Here is a 19,762-nt window from a genome sequence, read left to right on the forward strand (position 1 = left end):
ATATTACAAGAAATCCTTTAGTGATCACATGACATGACACAAAGATATCACAGTCTATGAGTAGAGTTAGTTAAACCTGAGGTGACTGATAATACATAACATGTGCCAGACTAATGAAGTGTGTATATAATACAATATATGCAAATGAGATGGTAACATCTTGCAAGTATTAATTCATAAAAAATTACATAAAAAAGATTTCTGTACAAGGCACAATAAAGATTAACAAGAAGAAACATCACAAAATTTAAGGCAACAAAAGTTTTCACATGATTCAAAGTCCCAAATATTTGATTTTGAAAACTTGCTGAAGCAGAAATAAAATGGAAGTATAGGTTAACAGTTGAATAAAGTAAATTTATGTAGACACAAGTTTGAAATAATTTAACTCACCAACAGTTTGTTTTGTTTATTTTCATCCAATATAAGATATTTGGAGTTCATCAAAGTTTATAAAATATACAAGTGATTCTCGAATACATTATATACGATTAAGGACTACTAAAGGAAAAAATAGATTGGGGGTTTGGACAGCATTTCTTTTTTTCATTCCCAACTACTCCCATTACCCATTAAAAAGATATTCTGTGGTGTCCAAACCTCTCATATTATTTTTTCCTGTAATAGCCCTTACTTCCTTTGAGTATAATAACTGATATGTTTTATGTATTAAATAGAATATACATTAGTATATAAATAACAACAAAATGGACGGTCAAAGTATCACAGTTATAGGTATAACAACAAAGCATAGACTAAAGATAACATATCAACATTTTATACACATATAAACAGCTGTGCCATGGGAGCATGATATGGCAGTTCTCCTAATATATATAGATTTCAATTAAGCCTTTACTTTATGTAAATAAAATTTAAGGTAATTATAGATTCAATTTTTATTTTGAGATTTTGTAAATACAAATATTTGTTATAGTGCCCTATTTTAAATGTGAATGGACGGATAATTTATTATTCCATATAACACTGAAGTCTTCTAATCTGAATTCTAAATTAAATTCTCCCTTGCATGAAAATATCTTTTCTATTTTAATATATGTTATCTCATTAAGAGCTATAATGTTAAAAGAACTTTTGTTCCTTGCAAAATTTTCATAACTACCTACCAATTGTAATGTTATTTTTCATAAAACTTTCCATGGAAATAGTTCCAATCATTATGGAATATATCAAGTAGTTCTATGTTAATTTGCATTGTACAGTTCTATTTCTATCATAGATTAAAACAAAACGATTTTGTGTTGCTGAACAAAGGACTGTACACTGTTGGCTAAACAGTTTTTTCTCTCTCACTTTTAGCTTTTTCTTGATATTTAAGGCATTAAAAAATTGACACATTTCTTGATTCATTAAAACAGTACTAAAAAAAAGCATTTAAATAAGATTAAAAAATTCTCTTTAAAATTGTATTTGGCACATGATGATTGAGATGAAAATGTGCTCTTCTATATACAGTGCTATATCACATTAAATAAAAATATCAGGTTTAAAAAAAACCTAGACATGATCAAGGTTTTTATAAATATTCTTTATGTAAAAGTGTGTCTGAAAAATTCATAAATATCTTTTTTAATACTTTATAAGGGACTTTATTAAAACATACATGGTAGCCAGAGAAAGCCATTCATAATTACAAAGCTTGAAAACCAAAGCTTCTGTTTTTTGTTTTAAAAAGAGTAAAATAAATAGTATTTTTTTAGAGTTAAATTTACAAGCTAGATTTTTTTTCAAGTTACAATCACTATCTACTAAAAAATACAACTTTTCTTCTTAAAACTGTATGACAATTCCTTCAAGAAAATTAAAGTAAAAATAATTATCTATATGTACATATATATTAGTGTATGTGTGTAATTGTGTGTATATATATATATATCCTCTTTTAACAAAGATTGGGTTGTAAATAAATAACATATAAATCTTAAACATATTTTAACAGTTTAACAAAGTATAAAAATATAAATGTTCTAACATTTAAAGCACATTTACAAACCATAAATTTACATTGGCAATTTGCTGATTCTACTGTTTCTCCAAACTATATTCAATATTTTAGTTCAAAATTCACACTAATCATATTTTTTAAGTTATGAAATAATTGTTTTATCAATTAATTTTATTTAGGGTTGTTCGCTACTCTTGTTTTAAACGATTTGAAACAGATTCAGAATCCTAGCTGTAGTTTTAAAAAAAATGAGGGGGGTTAGGAGGGGCCCTGATCCTGAATACTGGGCTTAAAATCCAAAAATCCTGAAATCCCAGGCTTTAGAATATGAAATCCTGAGGTCCCGAAAAATCGAAAAATAGAATTCACAGATCCCGAAAAGGTCAATTCCGAAATCCCGAGCTTAAAAACACCTGATCCCAGAGTCCCAATAAAGGTCATATCCCCCCCAAAAATGTAATAACCCCCTGGCTTTTTTTTCTTACTTTTTGAAAGACTAAATGTGCCCAGAATTATATCTCAAAAACAAGGACATATTTTCTTTTTAAATTTGTTATCTACAAACTCTCAATTCATTATAGTCTTTAAAAAAAGATTGTTATTTTGAAACAGAGGGACAAACAATCCTTTCATTTTAAAACTCCTATTTTCTATCATCATTTTGATGATGCAACTACCATCTAATTCCATTAATCTAAAGGGAAACAATCCAGTTATTTCTTTAAAAAAGAAACCTTAATTGGTTTCACATTTTCTTAATTTCTTTTCTAAGTTCTAGTGGAACCATGGGTTAGTTACAACTGAATGTAGATTTAAAACAACATATTAAACTTTGAGAAGAAAATGCTAACTAAATAAATAAGTTTTTTTAAGAATTTCAATAGGAAATTCCAATATTCTGTAATACACAAATAAATAAATAACATATACAGACTAGTCATTGTAATATGGACGGAATATAAAAACTAATTATAAAACTATGATGAAGTACTGCTAGAACGTCCCCCTGTAGGTGGGCGTGATCTCCGATGAGGTGAAGGACTTTTCCTTCGGTACGATGCACTGGTACGGCCTGACTGTCCACTGGATCTACCAGACTGCGGAAGTGGAGGTTTAGCACTTGTAGGAGTCATTCTTGCTGTTCTGTTGTCCTACAATTTAAAAAGGGTTTAAATTAGGAGTTATTAAATGCATGATTTTGTCATGACCACAAACGCACTTTGAAACAGTATGAAGAACAATATACTGGTATACAAACCAAATAACATTTTAATCTTTGGACAGATAACACAATGATTAGTGCAAAATGGTTCTGTATTTGTCATATTTTACATGGTAAATTCTACATTCAACTTCAAGCATCAAATTCACTGGTTTCTGTTGACTATGTTAAAATTTATATATCAACCAGCTGGCCATTGACATGTAAAAGTATAGACAATTTTCATTTTCAATTTTTGTGATGAAATGATTTTCATGAACAATTCTCAACAAGGATAATATAATGTTTCTATTTATCTATTTCCTCTTTAAAATTGATTTTGATACATTTATAAGACTTCATTTCATACTCATCATAATACACTTTAAAAGCATCATGTGTAAGCTCATGCAGAAACACCAACAACTGAAAACTTTGATTATGAACAGTCTAGAGGCTAGCAATTGAAGTTAACCAAGAGTTTAATACATCAATATATCTAGGACATTGTTAATACTATATTTTGAAGTAGAACACTTATGCTTGGTTAATACATTTAAAAGTATCCCATGCTGGCCTGACAATTTTCAAAAATAAATACACTAAAGATGGATTAAATAAGTGAGTTTGAAATGATTGACAGTTGTTTTTAACTTTTCTAAACCAAAAATTATGTATTTTTCTATCAAAAAAGTGTAGAGGAATATAAGTATAAAATTTGGTCTGAAAAATAAATTTTTGGTGAAATATAAATGAAAAGTCTTTCAATGTGAATGTATATCCAGTGCAATTTTTAGGTTAGATTAGAGTAAAATTTGATTTATATGAATAGTTTTGATTATTTCATTGGAATTTCAATACATTACAATGATCATGGGTTAAAATCAAAGTTAGTGCCAATCATTCTCTAATTAAAACAGTTTCTCTGTCATAACTTTAAGTTAAAAAATATCCTTCACATGCAATCTCAATACTTTTTTCCCCCAAAACTTCAAATTTCAATGAATATGGCATCAAATCTAAACACTATATGCTTATCTGCTAAAATATAAGTAAATGTTTAATGATCATTTATGATACAACCTCGATAATAATTTGGTAAACAGGCAGTTGATATGAGATGAATGGAAAAGTGCATCACAGTAAAGCATGTTTCGCAAAGCTTTTTTACCAAATTTCATGAAGTTTTGATTTGTAGTTTCTGAGCAGTCAGAAACTTGTAGTTTCAGATCTATTGTTTGTAACTATATCTTTTTAATTAGTTCTTCATTAGTAGTTTTGTACAGAAATCAGGCGGTTGCTTTTCTCATCTGAGTTTTTTTTTCACATTTCGATATGAAGGGCCCTTTTTAGCATGCTATGCCGTACAGTTTTACTCATTGTTGAAGTCCATACCTATTGTTGAACAAGGTTAACCAGTAAACACCCCTTTTACCATGTTTACTGAGCAAAGGTCTATTATTATTTAAAAAAAAATAAGTATATGTTAGCATAAAAACAGAATATACAAGAAACAAAGATAGCATGGACGTAGAACAACTGAACAGTTCATGAATAGAAAAGAAAGAAGCTAACCTCCATTCAAGAAAGAGATGAGCATAATTTTTTACCATTCATTTCTTAGTTGACCAAATGTCAAAGTTTCATAAATCCAGGAAGTTCTGCCATTGAAAGAAACCAACTGTCTTACATTCAAATATGAATAAAATCACTTAAGCAAAGGTTTGCTATCACAATTCAAAGTAATTATGTCTGTCTATTTTAAAGGCATTTTGTTCATCATGTTAAACTGCAGTGCAATCACTGAATCAATCATAACATTGCTAAATTCCTTTTCAAGTCAGTACATTGTATTACGTAACTATTTTGTCACTTATTTTATGATACAAAACTATACTCTGGTTACAACAGTATTTTAGTATTTTCAAATTGCATTTCATTAATTTTCAAATAGATAAATTACGATTGAATATGGCATGCAAACCAAACTTGTACATGTACAATAGTATTTTCTATGCTAATTAATGTGATTAAACCAATAACCTTTACAGAAGAAATAAAAGAAAAAGCTCCTTTAAAGAGGCGATACAACATTATAAAACCAAATACATATATTACTTGCTCTTTGTCTTAACCCCTAACCATGCAATGTTTTTACTACTTACGGAGAAATATCAGAATCCTGTTTAAAATTATATACTGAGTCAACTAAGCCGACTACATTTTCATTATTACAGATCTTCATGTATTTATATCGAAAAAAATATATTTGTTTTATTTCATGCATTTATTTCAATTAGAAATATTTTAAGTATTATTGCAACATGACCAATCTTCTCATAATTAAGTTGTTACTTCTGATCATTTTATTAGTTTTTAAAGATCTTATACCTTGTAAAATGTTTGGATGCAAACCAAGGCTTCCAAAAAATATTTGAGCCAGCCGGACATTTTCTATCCCATCCCGATTTTAATCCCTTAAGACTAAGTCACAAAAGGCAAATATGGTAATCAGATGGCCATTCCAATGATTGACATTAGATAAAAAAAAATCGATTTTTAACTTTACTTTGTTATAATATGATGTTCTGATGTAAACTGTTAAATTGGCAGTACATCATTCCAAGTGTGCACATCAGCAAGCTCATATCTGCCTTAGGCTCTTTATTTGTGCAAAATGACATTGTCAAAATCTTTACTTCTCATTTTTCTAAAACAGGAAGTTGACTTAAAGATGGTAAAACATGGACCATAACCAGATACGTAAAATCTGTGTACGTTACAAAGCATGACTTGAGTGAAACAGCTCTTTCTATGTCATTTCTTCAACAACATGCTTGAAATGAACGTTAGATACAGGTATCAATGATAATTTTAGCATTTTTGAAGAAATGAAGGATGCATAATTAAATTTCCCACCTGTGCACATGCGCACACATGTTCTAGTTTAAACAACGTAGTTCTGACGATTTTCCATTTAAATCCTTTTTAAATTTGTCATCAAATAATGTTGATTAACTAATTTCTTATGATTTTAATCTTTTGGACTAATCAATTGGAAACAAACCACTGAAACGTAAGAAAACAATTGTGAATAGACCAATCAATTATACGATGTCCGGAACTGAAAATAGTTTACCTGTCACCTGAACAGGTAGATTTCAGCTGTCCAGCAACTAATTAGCCTTGATTAAAATTACGAAGTATTGAATTAGGGGTTGTTTTGATAGTAATTAATCATCATGTCACTTTTATGACCCGAAATGTGTGGATGTTAAAGGCAATAGGTTGGATCAAAAAGATCGTGAATTATGTTTAAATGACCGAAAAAGCCTTGAACTAAAAAGTATATGACCGTTCATGCTTTTCCCAGCCGGACTTTTACCGGACATTATACAAATGTCTGGAATATGTGACAGTTTTGGAAGCCCTGATGCAAACGTTTGAATATTAAAACTTTTTTTTGCATAAAATCTTGGTTCTGCCTAAAGTTTTAAGTCACTGACTAATTGCAAATTGCTTATATATATTTTTATGTGATAAATTAATAATCAATGTTAAACATTTGAATAGACTTATACTGTAATAATCTTTGAATAAACAATGATGTTGGATAGCTTTTAATGTCCAGAGTCAAATTCAAATGCAGATAAAAACAAATCAATGCAATATGAATATGAACCTGATTTATACTAGCACACTGAACATATTTAAAATGCTAGTTTACAATGTCAACATACCTGGACACATTATTTGGACTCTGAGCGGTCAAGTCATTGTTTTAATTTCTTACATATTTCTTTAGCAGAGAGGCAACATTAGCCATTCTAAAAATCTTAAAATTGACCTGACCTGAGATGGAACCAGCAATCTTCCAAACTCACGGTGAGCAAACCACTAGACCATAGTGGCAGTTCCTTTGGATCAAGGGATGGTTAATCAACTATATTTCAGGAGTATTGATGTTATTTCTTACACCTTGAATCACCTACCTGTGGAATAGAATGTGAGAGTGGTCTGCCCGATGGAGATTTAGATGGAGTTCCAAATCCTTTAGGTGGAGGTATCAATGGCCCAGCTTGATCATCTTCTTCATTTATTGTATCATATGACTGGCCAATTAATTCCATTTCTAAATCTTCACTCTCCAATGACTGTGTCCGGTGGACTGGCTTTCCAGATTTTGGAGGACCTTCTTTTATTGGAACAGCATGGCCATTTATTTTTGGTGGTTCAAAATCATCTTTTATTTCTTCATCCATGCTCTCATAAACCAATCTACAAATCAAAGGAATATTTGCATAAATCATTATAGGCTTCTGGATAAAATTAGAATTAGGAGCTGTAAGGATTAAAGGTAGTCCTGCACTCCAGGATAACCATTGATAACTATTGAATAGAAAATGTACACAAAATAGAGATCTCATACTATATATTAGTCAATGTGTCTAGATTCTGTGACTAAAAAGAAGTCAAAATTCTAAGCACAGAAGGGTCATTGCTTTTAATCAGTAACGGCAAATTCATAAAAGCACCATCACTGTATAGATTATGGTATATGGAAGTATGTTAAATCAGAATTAACTAAACGTAGTAGAAAAAAAAAATCTTTTTTATCAATTTAGGGCCATATCACTTGAATTGTAAATAACTTATTCAATATTGTATCCTAAGTTGAATTTATAGAGGTCATTGTTTTTCTTTTCATACTATTTTTTCTTATAACCTTTTTTTTATCTAACCTTTGTTCATGCCTCTGAGGTGGTTGTTTGGAAAACTTTGGAGCAGGAACACCAGACTGTGCCCTTGGAGGTCGGGATGTTGCTGAGGGGGGTGGATGGAGTGGGGCAGCATATCCCCTGGGAGGTTCAATATCCATTGGAGGAGACTTCAGATCCATATCTCGTTCCCTCTCTCTTTCTTGATCCCTTTCTTTCTTTTTTCTTCTCTTCTTCCTCTTTTCTGACTTTCTATCGAGGATACTTAGCATTGGAGGTTTTGGTGCGTTTTCTAATGGCATTAACATAGGTGGTGGTATACGTCTTCCTTCCACAACACCTAAAATACAAATAATCCATTGTTAGAAGTTGTTAATGAAAAATAATAACATAAATTAGTACAATGTTACATGAAATTTAAATATGAAATTCAGATCAAAGTTTGGAAAAAACTTTCATAAATCCGTCTCCTTGTTGTTGAAGACAGGTCTTTGGTAGTGTTTTTTATATTTGTTCACAAGTCATCTTAAGAGATTTGATTGGCATAAAGTATGGACACATTTCTTTAATCTTTGAAGAGCACAGTTAGCTCTATGCATGTCTCCTCTAAGTGTTGGATTGCTGTTTATTGAGAGTAATTATCATTTCTTTTTATTAGAATATAATATTTAAACTTGGCATTGCATTATTATTTGTACACTTATTTGTTAGTTCTTAAATGATGCTTTCTAATTACAAACATGTAAAAATCAGAATTACGATTAATTGTTCCAGCAGGTGTGTATGTGGGTGTCAGAATGCACATTTTATTTAACCTTGTCATGCATACAAATTTAATTGATTAGAATCCTCATGATAACCAATACATGTATGTGTAAACAACCAATACTGTGGATTCATTAATATTCGTTGGATACCAATTTCCCTGGGTTTAGTGAGAAAAGGTGAACCACGAAAATACAAATGTTCAACAAATAACATATTATCAATAGGCCTTGTATACAGAGATTTGCAAAACCACAAAATAAAATATGCACAAATATGCAAGTTTTCAGCATTCCACAAAAATTGGTACCCACGAAAATAAATGAATCCACAGTATGTGTAAACAACCAGTATATGTAAACAACAAACCTGGAGGTTTAGAGCCAGAATCTGGTCTGTTTGAATCTATTGGAGGTGGAGGGGATGGTTTCTGTATAGGTAAATCATTGCCATGATTGCTCTGACTGGACAGTGGTGGACTGTATATCTGATCTCTAGATCCAGGCTGTGTGGGGGACGGTGTTCTTCGTGGAGGTGGGCGTGGCTTAGGCATACTTGGTTGCCTTGGTGCTGGCCTAGGCTTTCCTGGCGGAAAGTTGTCAGTATTACTGTTTGATGGAGGATTGAAATTAGGGGAAATAACTCTTTGGTTAAATTTTGAAGGAGGCTTTGGTTGCATAGATTTGTTGCCAGGGAACTCCATTGATCTATTTTTAGGAAAATTATCCTGTCGGCTATTTGAGAATCCATCAGAACGACTTAAAACATCATTTTGACGGAAATTATCCCTTCTATCATCTGGGTACTCATTATAATCTTGTGATGAGCTTTGCTGTCTGTATGGAGGCTCCTATAAAAAAAGCATTGTATTAACAAACATAAAAACAACTCTACTAAATATTTATTCTTAGAAGTACAATATGTATCTTGATTGAAAAATTGTTTACCTCTTAAAATAAAATTTTCTACAGTTTAGCCTCCAAAGTTACTGAAATTAATGTCATCTATACAAGGAATAGACTTTTATTTTAGGGCTATTCCAGAAAAAAATGTATGGGGGGTTGGAAGGCACATTGTATTAATAATACATGGGTATCAGAGGACTTTTCACACTATAATGCACTATAGTTCTTAATTAAAAAACCTTAGTGAGCACGCTCACATACCCCACGTCCCCACATTGTCATTGGAGAAATTAAATAAGTGAAAGCAAAAAAAATTGTATAAGAAAAATTAATTTCCAGCCAATATGCACATCTAAATAGTATGTCCTTATTATCTACAAAATTTCATGAAATTCTGTTGTGTGGTTTCAGAGGAGTTGAGATGACAAACTGTTGCAGAAGTACATTGAAGCAAATAAGTTTAGGGTGCAACTCCTAGAAAAAAATTGAATCGCAATTTCCCGTCGATATGCACAACTACATAGTATGTCCTTACTATCTGAAAAGGTTTCGTGAAATTCTGTTGTGTGGTTTGAGAGGAGTTGCGATGACAAGAAACAGGACTGACGGACGGACGGACGGACTGACAGACTGACGGACTGATGGACGGACAGACGGGTCAAAAACATTAAACCCTCCGCAACTCGTTGCATGGGGTATAATTACAATTGTCTGGGTGGTGGGTGCTGACAAAAACTGCCTTCCAACCCCTCCATACATTTTTTTCTGGAATAGCCCTTAGTCATAAATGTCTTTGCATACATTTCAACCTCCAAAAATAATTTCTACTCTCAAAAGTGAGTGTATAAACATCATTCATTCTTAGTCATCAACATTTGTTTTTATCTTAAGTTAGTAATTCATTGTTTATTTGGAATTACATTTTTTGTAAAAGTTCATTTGCATTACAAATGTTCAAACTGAGTAGCCTTAATAAAAATTCATAAAGACTAAAAAACAACTTACCGGTACCTTCATAGAGACTTTATTAAGAGTTAATTTTTTCTAGCTAATTTTGTGACGATTTAATTTCCCAATTCTCAAATTTACTTGAAGTTCAGTGAGTATACATGAGGATTTATATTCAAAATACTTCCTCTTTCCAAATAAATTAAAAAAATGCTCACAAAAATTAGTTGGTTAAAGTAAAACATAAGAATGCTAAATTACAACATACCAAAGGCTGTGCATAGGATTTCTGTTGATTTTTTCTAGGTGGTGGTCGAGGATGGTGCACTGACCCACTTGTATCTGACCTCCGTGATGTCATGGGAGGACCTCTCTCATCGTCCTCGATATCTGATACATCCATTCCACCAACACTGACATTATCAATGTCATCATCTGGATTGGCTAAAAATAGTCATGTTCATTATGGAAATATTTCTAAAACATTTGAAGTATAAGTATTTTGTTATTTAAAAAAACAAATGTTGTAAAAGGCTTGTCGAAAAGAAATGACATTGGCAGGTAAAACAAAATGAAATCTAGAACATGACTAAGAGATTAAGTCATGCAAAATATTATATTTCTTTTTTTACATTTCAGATACACCTGTATATGAGAATAAAATGTGATTGCCAGTGAGACAAATATCCAACCAAGAACATCAGTCAAGAATGTAAACAACTTTTCCAGCAAATTGTCTTGTCTTGATAACTAAGACAATGATGTCCCAAAATACAATTAAATGAGTAACTGCTATTATAAAATGCTTTGTAGTCTTACACAAATAGATAATCAAAGACAATTTAATCATTATAATATACTCTGGGTTTCAGGCAAACAACCTAGTAGACTTCTAAACTCCCCATTGCTTTTTTTGGTATTAACTTAAATTTCTTTATTAAATTATTCCTTAAACCTTGAATAACTTACATCTAATATCATCTTCCATATCAACATCATTGGGTCGGTCTAGCACTTCATATTCAGAATTAAATCTCCTGTCGTCATGTCCATCCCCAGTGGAATTTAATCGTCTATTAACGTTCGAATGAAATCCACTATCAACAGTTGAATTAAAACGACCATCTGCTGAGTCTAATCCTTCTTCAGAATTAAACCTATTGTCTCTAGAAGATTCAAATCTATTGTTTGAATGGTGTAATCGATCATCACTCCGAGAATCAAATCTATTGTCTTCTGTCCGCCTATGATCATTTGGATGGTCAAATCTATTATCATCCTGCCGCCTATGATCATTTGGTTGGTCAAATCTATTATCCTCTTGCCGCCTATGATCATTTGGTTGGTCAAATCTATTATCTTCTGTCTGCCTATGATCATTTGGATGGGCAAATCTATTATCTTCCTGCCGCCTATGATCATTTGAATGGTCAAATCTGTTATCTTCTGTCCGTCTATGATCATTGGGATGGTCAAATCTATTATCATCTGACCGCCTATGACCATTTGGATGGTCAAATCTGTTATCATCTCTCCTTCTATGTTCACTAGGTATTCTGCCATCTGCAGAGGTTTGCCTGGGATTTAATGAAACCTGCAAAAATAATTATATAAAGTTTTGAGATAAAATACAACTGCGTACACAGAAATACATACTTTGCAGCAAAATTTAATACATACATAAACTTGATAAATCCGGCACTTCTACATGTTCTTTGCAGTTGAAAACCCCTTTTTAAATTGTTTTTACGCTTCCCTGATTTTAAATCATTGTACTTTTAAAACATACGCTTTCCTGATTATAAAACATTGTACTTTTAAAGCAAAGAAATCATTTGAACTCAGATGTGCATACCTAAAACAAAATATGTCTCATTATGTACTAGTAAATTATGCAAATGGGTTACATCTATTCAGATTGTATAAAGTTTTATTTGACATACCATACCTGATAAAGAAATTACAAACATTTGAACTATGCAAAGAATCAAGCCATTAAAGTATAACTAAGAGATAGAGCTTAAAATGAGACATGAACATAATGTGGGTTACTAAGGCAACAAGAAACCAACAAGTCTGTCAGAATGATAAATGGCTGACCCATGTTAAGAGAGAGACATATCTCTTGCACGTTACAGACACCCTTGTAGATTTCGGAAAAGAGCAGGCTAATGCAGCTACAAGACAGCACTCACACCCGCAAAGTGGAAAGGGATTAATATAAGTTGCAGTAACTTGTTTCCCAATCCACTATAACTAAATATGTTTAACCTAAGAAACCAACTGATAAGGTAGTACCTAACACTACAGGGAGATAACTCTGTAAAATCAGCTAAACATTTTAATTACGTTGTGTTGTAAAGGGAATATTAAGCTTCTCAATGATCAAAGTGGTGTTTGCTAAATTGCTATATAACCAGTGTAATTTTTATGATAAAATGGTTGGTTCAAAATTTTTGAAATTTTTATTTTTTTGTTAAAGGGTCAAAGTAAATATTTTCACAAAATTTTATGAAAATTAAACGAGCCAAATTAATTTTTGTGAAAGCGTTAGATACCACCTTAATGGTCCATTCAACTACTGTAAATTTTGATAACAAACCTCTATTCTTTCATTTGTTCTCCCTGTTTCTCTCCCTGGTTCCCTTCTTGTATACTGTTCTCTATTAGAATAGGAGTTAGGTCTGTCACTTGTTAAGGATGATCTCCCTTGTTGGAGATCTCCACCAGCACTTATAATAAGTCTTTCTTGGTCTGCTGGAATGTAAGAGCGCCCTCTGTCAGGAGAAGTCAAACTATGGGATCTTCTGATTGGATGTCTCCCTGTCCTTGGTCGTTTGGGAGGATGAGGTGGAGTAATTGGCATATTATCAAAACTGTCTTGAGTATTCTGAAAAAATATAAACTTCATTTTAAAATAAGCTTCATAATGAACTGACTTGTTTTCCAACATGTATTTTCTTAATGATACCCTTTGCATACACTTTTATTTAAACAAATACCATGGCACAAATACATCACTGATTAAAGTATGTTTTCTCTTAGCTTACCATTCCCAGAAATCATATGTCTATAAGACACATCTTTGCTTATATATTGGATATAATATATTCAGTTGCCAACATAAATCTTCTGTGTCTGCAATAGATGCCAAAAGGATTTAACCTTCAAATTTTTCAACTACTGAGAATTCATTATAATTTGTCTGATACCAATGTTCATGGATTTCGTTGGTACAGAAGAACCACAAATTTTTAATGTTCAACAAATTATAAATTTTGTAAAGGAATGTATGCAGACTTTTCCAAAGCCACAAAATTGAATAACTACAAATATGCAAGTTTTCCTCCAACAACGAATAATGGTACCCTCTAAAAACAAATGAATCCACAGTATACTGTAAAAGCAGAAATTTTGGACGAAATTAAAACCTCCACGAAAATTTAACCTTCATATAATATCACTTACATTTAAGGAAATTACTTAATTAAATCCCAATGAAATCTTACAAAGAGACAAAACCATGAAATTTTAACCCCCCCGAAAAATTAATGTTTCTACAGTATTCATTAAACAAAGGTATAAAATGTATGCATATTACATGTACTAGCATGTTAACTTACAATCATGTGATCATAATCATCACCGTTCATGTACCCGTTTAAACTGCCAAGACTCAGACCGAGGCCATTAGGTAGAGGACTTGTGGGATTACTTTTTAATCTCTGTCTCTGATGTGACATTATAATCAACTGACAATAATGTAACTGTTTATTCTTGGCGTAGTCCCATGGCGAAATGTTGAACTTATCCCTCGCCTCCAGTTCAGCTGAAACAAGACATTAACAATTTTATTAAATTAATAATGCAGCAAACTGAAAGGTCAAATTTTAAGTGAATAGTAGCATTGTAATTCTCTTCTTTCATTGAAGCAAACATGGGCTTTGATCATTGTTGAAGGCAATACGGTGACCAATAGTTGTTAATATCTGTGTCATTTTGGTCTCTTGTGGAGAGTTGTTTCATTGGCAATCATACCACATCTTCTTTTTTATATTATTTTTTCAGACGAAATTCATTCTGAAAGAAATGTGAGCTTTGGCCGAGTTTTAAAATATATGTCAATAAATTGACATTTTATGTTGACCATTTGTTATCTATAATATTTGTATGGAAACCTGTTATTGTTTTTTATAAATTTTCACACATCCACATAATGATGTGACTTGTCATTTACATTCTATAACTGATAATCCTGCAAATACTCTTTTAAAACTTGTAACAGTTATCACAGGAACACTCATCTCATTGATAAAGACCTTCCATATAATGATCAGCGAAAAATGGACAAAGTCTTATGACAGTAAAATACTTATTTTTAAATAATAGTATTCATAAAAATCAAAGCACCAAAGGCGCTGTAGGCAGTTAAATAAAAAAAAACAGAGGCAAACTTGGCAGAAGTTAAAGACGAATATTGTTGAAAAATTGGTGAAAATATTATCTCGGCTATTTCTCAAGTATTGATTAATGTTTGTACCCTAAAATTTTCACTATCCAATCCCCCAACTTTCAAAAGTTATGTCCAATTATTTATTTTAAATTTTTTATTAGTTTTTATTGTTTTACATTTGTAGTTCCTGGTCTTTTAAAGCTAACTATGCAGTATACATGTAGGTTTTGCTAATAGTTATAAGCTGCATGGAGGAATATACAACTGCTTATCAAATACCATTGACTTTTCATTAGTTGTCCTTTTTTAACAAACCTTTGGTTTTCTAGGTTGAATGGTTTTACCACAGGGGGGGGGGGGGGGGTAACTTCCTATTATTGGGTATACGGGGATGTGCCAAAAATATGGGTCATACTTTTGCGAGATTTTATATAAAAATGACCCTCCTTTTTAATGACATCCTATATCAAAATACATTTACGTATGATAACTGTATATTGATTTGGGGTATGATCTACATATCATATATAAATATGCTATAGAATAGAATAGAATAGAATATTTTTATTTCCCAATTTACAGGGCCCATAAAGGGCATAAAATCAGATACAATTGATTTACATAAAAACTTAGTCATAATAAACGAGTGACCGGTGAAAAACAATGTTATTCCAATTCTTGAACAAATGCATACAAATATCATAAACTTAGTCTTCTGTACACGATTTTTTTCATTTTTATAGCTGGTATTTAATGAATTATGAGTGACGAGGAGTTAGTGAGTGCTTATATAACATGTATAAGCATGGGTTATATTTTAAATATTGTATATAAGTATAGGTCATTCTTTCTTAAATATTTATATAACTATAGATACTGAATTTCAGTGAATGTTATATTAAAATGGGTACGTTTTTTGATGCAAAAATATATTGAAGTTACACCCCCCCACCCCCCCCCCCCCCCCCCCCCCCTTCGTTTGTTTATGTGTTACATACCGTATAAAGGGGTGTGTAGTCCGCGGTTTTGTACCCTGGGAATGAAATTGATGGAAAGAGTACGGACTTCACTATGCAGTACTATAGGATTTCATGACATTTTTTTTCCAGACGGTTGGGATACGATGTGTTGAACGAGGTTTGGCCAAGTAAACAGAAACATCATGTGTTGTCAATGTTATAATGTATTCTAAACAACTCTTTTTATTATTCAGAAATAAAAATATTCTTGACTACTCTTTGTTATTATTTTTAAATAAAATAAACAATCTAACAGTGTTGACTTAGTAATTTGCATAAAAATCAGCCTTTGATCGAATTTCCGCTTTGTTTCAGATTTGGTAAAATTTGTGTCATTGCATCTTAACAGTGTACCTGAATCCTGAATATCAATAAAAGATGAACCCTTCAATGGTAAAACCATTATAATCAAGATAAAACCTAGTGAAATCTTCCCAAGATCTATTTCGTTTAATGTTATTCACGTGTGCACAAGTATTAAAACCACGATGCGCTATTTTGAATATGTGTGATTAAAGTATCACAAATTTTCGTATTCCGACTTTTTGTGTTTAACTCTTAATTTATCGACTTAAATAAATCAAGACCTAACATATTTTAATTGTAATTGTTACCATTAATACTGAAAGTGTAAACCTGAAAAAAGTGGAATTTGAGGAATTTTGTATACGAAACTATATTTCCAGGTGAAAGGTCACATTGTACAGGTGTATCGTCTTACATGAATGAGTTTACATGTAGGTTTGTGTGTAAAGCAACTAATTGACCATGTCAACTTTAGATCTTCATCTAAGTTTAGTATTTTTGTGATTTAACTTTTAACTAAAACACGATAAAGGAAACCATCTTGAAATGACCTTAATTGACATCGACAAAATCTATAAATACGTATTCAAATGAGGTCCCAATTGAAATTGCAATGACCCTGATTGAGTATAATGTTTGGGGGTTTACACAATACATAGCAAGTACGGAGAGACACGATGACAAATAATAACATCAGCTTGCATTAAATAATTAAATAAAATACATATCTTCATAAAATGTAGAAATAAAATAATCAAGTATTCTTACAAATCCAAGACTTACACAGTGAGGAAGTAAGACGATGCTTTTAAATATTTACCTTCAGTAAGTAGGATGGAATCCACAAAATTCAACGGCGTAATAGCCGCGAAATAATATCCATGTGCCATTCATGCCATTTGGCAAATTTTAATGCCTTCATTACAAACATTTTTGGCGATGAAATTATTCTTACAATTGTTCACTTACATCTTCATCAAAAGCACAGACGATAAAAAGCTATGCTTAACTTTTTAATTAGCACTTTTTCAAATGGGGAACATCAATTGTTTTGGGAAAATCGACGATCATTTAAGGTAATCTTCCTTATATTTATTGTTTTTTATAACAAAAAGTGTGAAAAAAATGTCTAATTAGTTATAAAGAATCCACCAGACCTGCCAGATCAGAGCAATGGCACTTTTTCGACAATTCCCAGGGGGAAACCCAAATCCAGGGTGCTCGCATAAGGCAGCTTAACTGCCTAACAATTTGAATATTTCTAAAACAAAATTATTCATATTACTGATCTACACTACGAGATGTGTAACATTCCAGACAGAATATAATATGATAAGTTTCCTCTATTTTCTTTCATATTTTAGCTACTAAAAAGACAAATACTGCATTTAATTTGTCAGATGCGTAACTACAGTATTTATTACCTCCCTTGTCCAACAGATAATTAACCACATCACCATGACCACCAATGGCTGCCAAATGTAACACAGTTCTATCTTGATTATCTCTGTCGTGCACACGATTATAGCCTCCAATCTCAACTATTATCTTGCAAGCTAACAGGGAACCTATAAATAAAAAAACATATTTCATATATAATGACAATATAAAGACCAAAATGCTATATAAATGAAATCACTTCACAACTTCTTCTATCTTTATAGGCTTCAATGTCTAAAACACTAGTGTTTATACTACAATAATGTAAACATAAAAGGTACCCATTTATCAAAAGTAGCAGCTAAAATCTGATAAGTTTTTGAAGAGACAAAACAATTTGTATTTCAATGTTCTGAAAATATTCAAGTCTTTCAACATAGCTACAATGTATATATATATATTCAAATTTTCACAAAACTTTCGCAGAATGCATCAACAAATGAGGTATTCATCGGAAAAAGAAAAAAATCTTTAGATCCCTACAAAAACTAAATACTTTTAAAAGTGAGCAAATAAAATATATATGTTACAGACATTTACCTCTTTAAAAATGAATAGTAAGCATGAACTATTGTCAAATTGTTTTAAGTATTTGATAGCATAAAACAAAAAAGAATTGATTTCTATGGATGTGAATTGATTGCATGGTTTCAAATTTTTATCGAGTTGTAAAGTTGTTGATAATGCACACATTTTTAATATGAAGCTCTTCCATGCTACATACGAAATGTGCTTCAGTCAACAAAGGAGTAGGTTCAGTAATACCCCTTTTTGGCCCAAAAATATAGCAGTTTTTACAAAATTGTGAAAATGTAATCCTTTAGCTATTTATTGGAAATAAGAATGCTTCTGTTTCATAAATATGGTATGATTTTGACAATACAATACACATATATCGTGTACTAGCATCATTAAGTCATATATGCTTAATTACTGAAATCTTCACAATTTCAGCATTTTAGTTAAATTTTAGACGGTTTCTGTCTTAAATGAAAGTGGCCGCATTTGTTTTTATTCATAATATTGAAATTTCAGTTGTATTTGATGATAATACATAACATATATAAAGCTTGAGAATGAACACGGATGCAGCCACTTTCATTTATGACAAAAATCATCTGAAAAGTGATGTTTCTTGGCACATTTGATAGAATTTTTAATATTTCAGCTTGAATCAGAGCGTTTTTTTATGAATAAATCAGTTAAAATCTTTCACATTAACTAATTGAATCAATTCGAATAGACACTTCAGAGTTTAAAAAGTGTCCAAAATCTTTCGTTAGATGAACCTGAATTTTTAGAGGCCAAAATCAGCCATGACCAGAATTACACCTTTATGCCCCAATGCAATTAAGCATTGAATATTTTTTCTAGTTTTATAGAAAGAAATGAATAAACAGAACTGATAAGTAGGCAAGAGTTATTAATTGTATGAAGATATATGACTCTATAGCAATGTTCTATATAACATTTTATATACAAATATACTTACCCATTTCAGCAGCTAGCAGTAATACTGTTTTGCCATCTTCATCTTGTATAGTGGCTGTTTCTGCAGTCAGTAAAGTCTGAAATAAAAAGTTTAGGTCAGCAAAACAGTAGTAGAAAAAAATAAGTGCAACAATCTTATATTAAGAAAATGTTTAATTGCTTGATCGACTGTTTGATTATTGCCTATGATAAAATGATGAGGGGGGAAATGTTCCTCAATTTTTTTATATTTGCTTTCTGCATTGTTATGCCACCACCACAATTCTAGTCAGATGGTGAATTTCAGTAAGGTGAATATGACATCCTTGAAATTAACTTAATGTCAGTTTGCCCTAAATAACCTTACTTTAAGATATTTTTGTTTCCAAGAAAATTTTAAATTAGCAAAACATTAATTTTTTAATTATTCACAATATTATAAAAAAATGTTTTCTTCCATAGATTTACCACAAAATGCTGTTTTAAATATCTTGGCAGTTATACCAAAGCAGAAATTTAATGTGTTTTCAATTTCATTAGTTCTTCAATGCACAGATGAAGTGTTATCTAC

General features: G+C 31.3%; 1 protein-coding gene across 2 annotated transcripts in view; it reads right to left on the reverse strand.

The window, feature by feature from the left end:
• Window positions 1-1,026: 1,026 nt before the first annotated feature.
• LOC134728294 (uncharacterized) overlaps window positions 1,027-19,762 on the reverse strand; it is a 28,132-nt gene continuing 9,396 nt past the window's right edge. Inside the window, exons 6-16 of one of the 2 annotated variants that reach the window (XM_063592850.1) lie at window positions 19,214-19,289; window positions 17,706-17,849; window positions 14,127-14,332; window positions 13,106-13,393; window positions 11,473-12,097; window positions 10,772-10,947; window positions 9,020-9,500; window positions 7,910-8,225; window positions 7,160-7,445; window positions 5,333-5,349; window positions 2,912-3,117 (exon numbers count right to left, since the gene is read on the reverse strand). In XM_063592850.1, coding sequence (XP_063448920.1) covers window positions 3,096-3,117; window positions 5,333-5,349; window positions 7,160-7,445; window positions 7,910-8,225; window positions 9,020-9,500; window positions 10,772-10,947; window positions 11,473-12,097; window positions 13,106-13,393; window positions 14,127-14,332; window positions 17,706-17,849; window positions 19,214-19,289 — 2,637 coding nt within the window. In that variant the 3' untranslated portion in view covers window positions 2,912-3,095. Of the gene's footprint in view, window positions 3,118-5,332; window positions 5,350-7,159; window positions 7,446-7,909; window positions 8,226-9,019; window positions 9,501-10,771; window positions 10,948-11,472; window positions 12,098-13,105; window positions 13,394-14,126; window positions 14,333-17,705; window positions 17,850-19,213; window positions 19,290-19,762 lie in introns of both variants that reach the window. The other variant, XM_063592849.1, reaches the window with a different exon arrangement.

Source organism: Mytilus trossulus, chromosome 8 (genome assembly GCF_036588685.1).
Source record: "Mytilus trossulus isolate FHL-02 chromosome 8, PNRI_Mtr1.1.1.hap1, whole genome shotgun sequence".
In the NCBI taxonomy this organism is placed as follows: Eukaryota; Metazoa; Mollusca; class Bivalvia; order Mytilida; family Mytilidae; genus Mytilus; species Mytilus trossulus.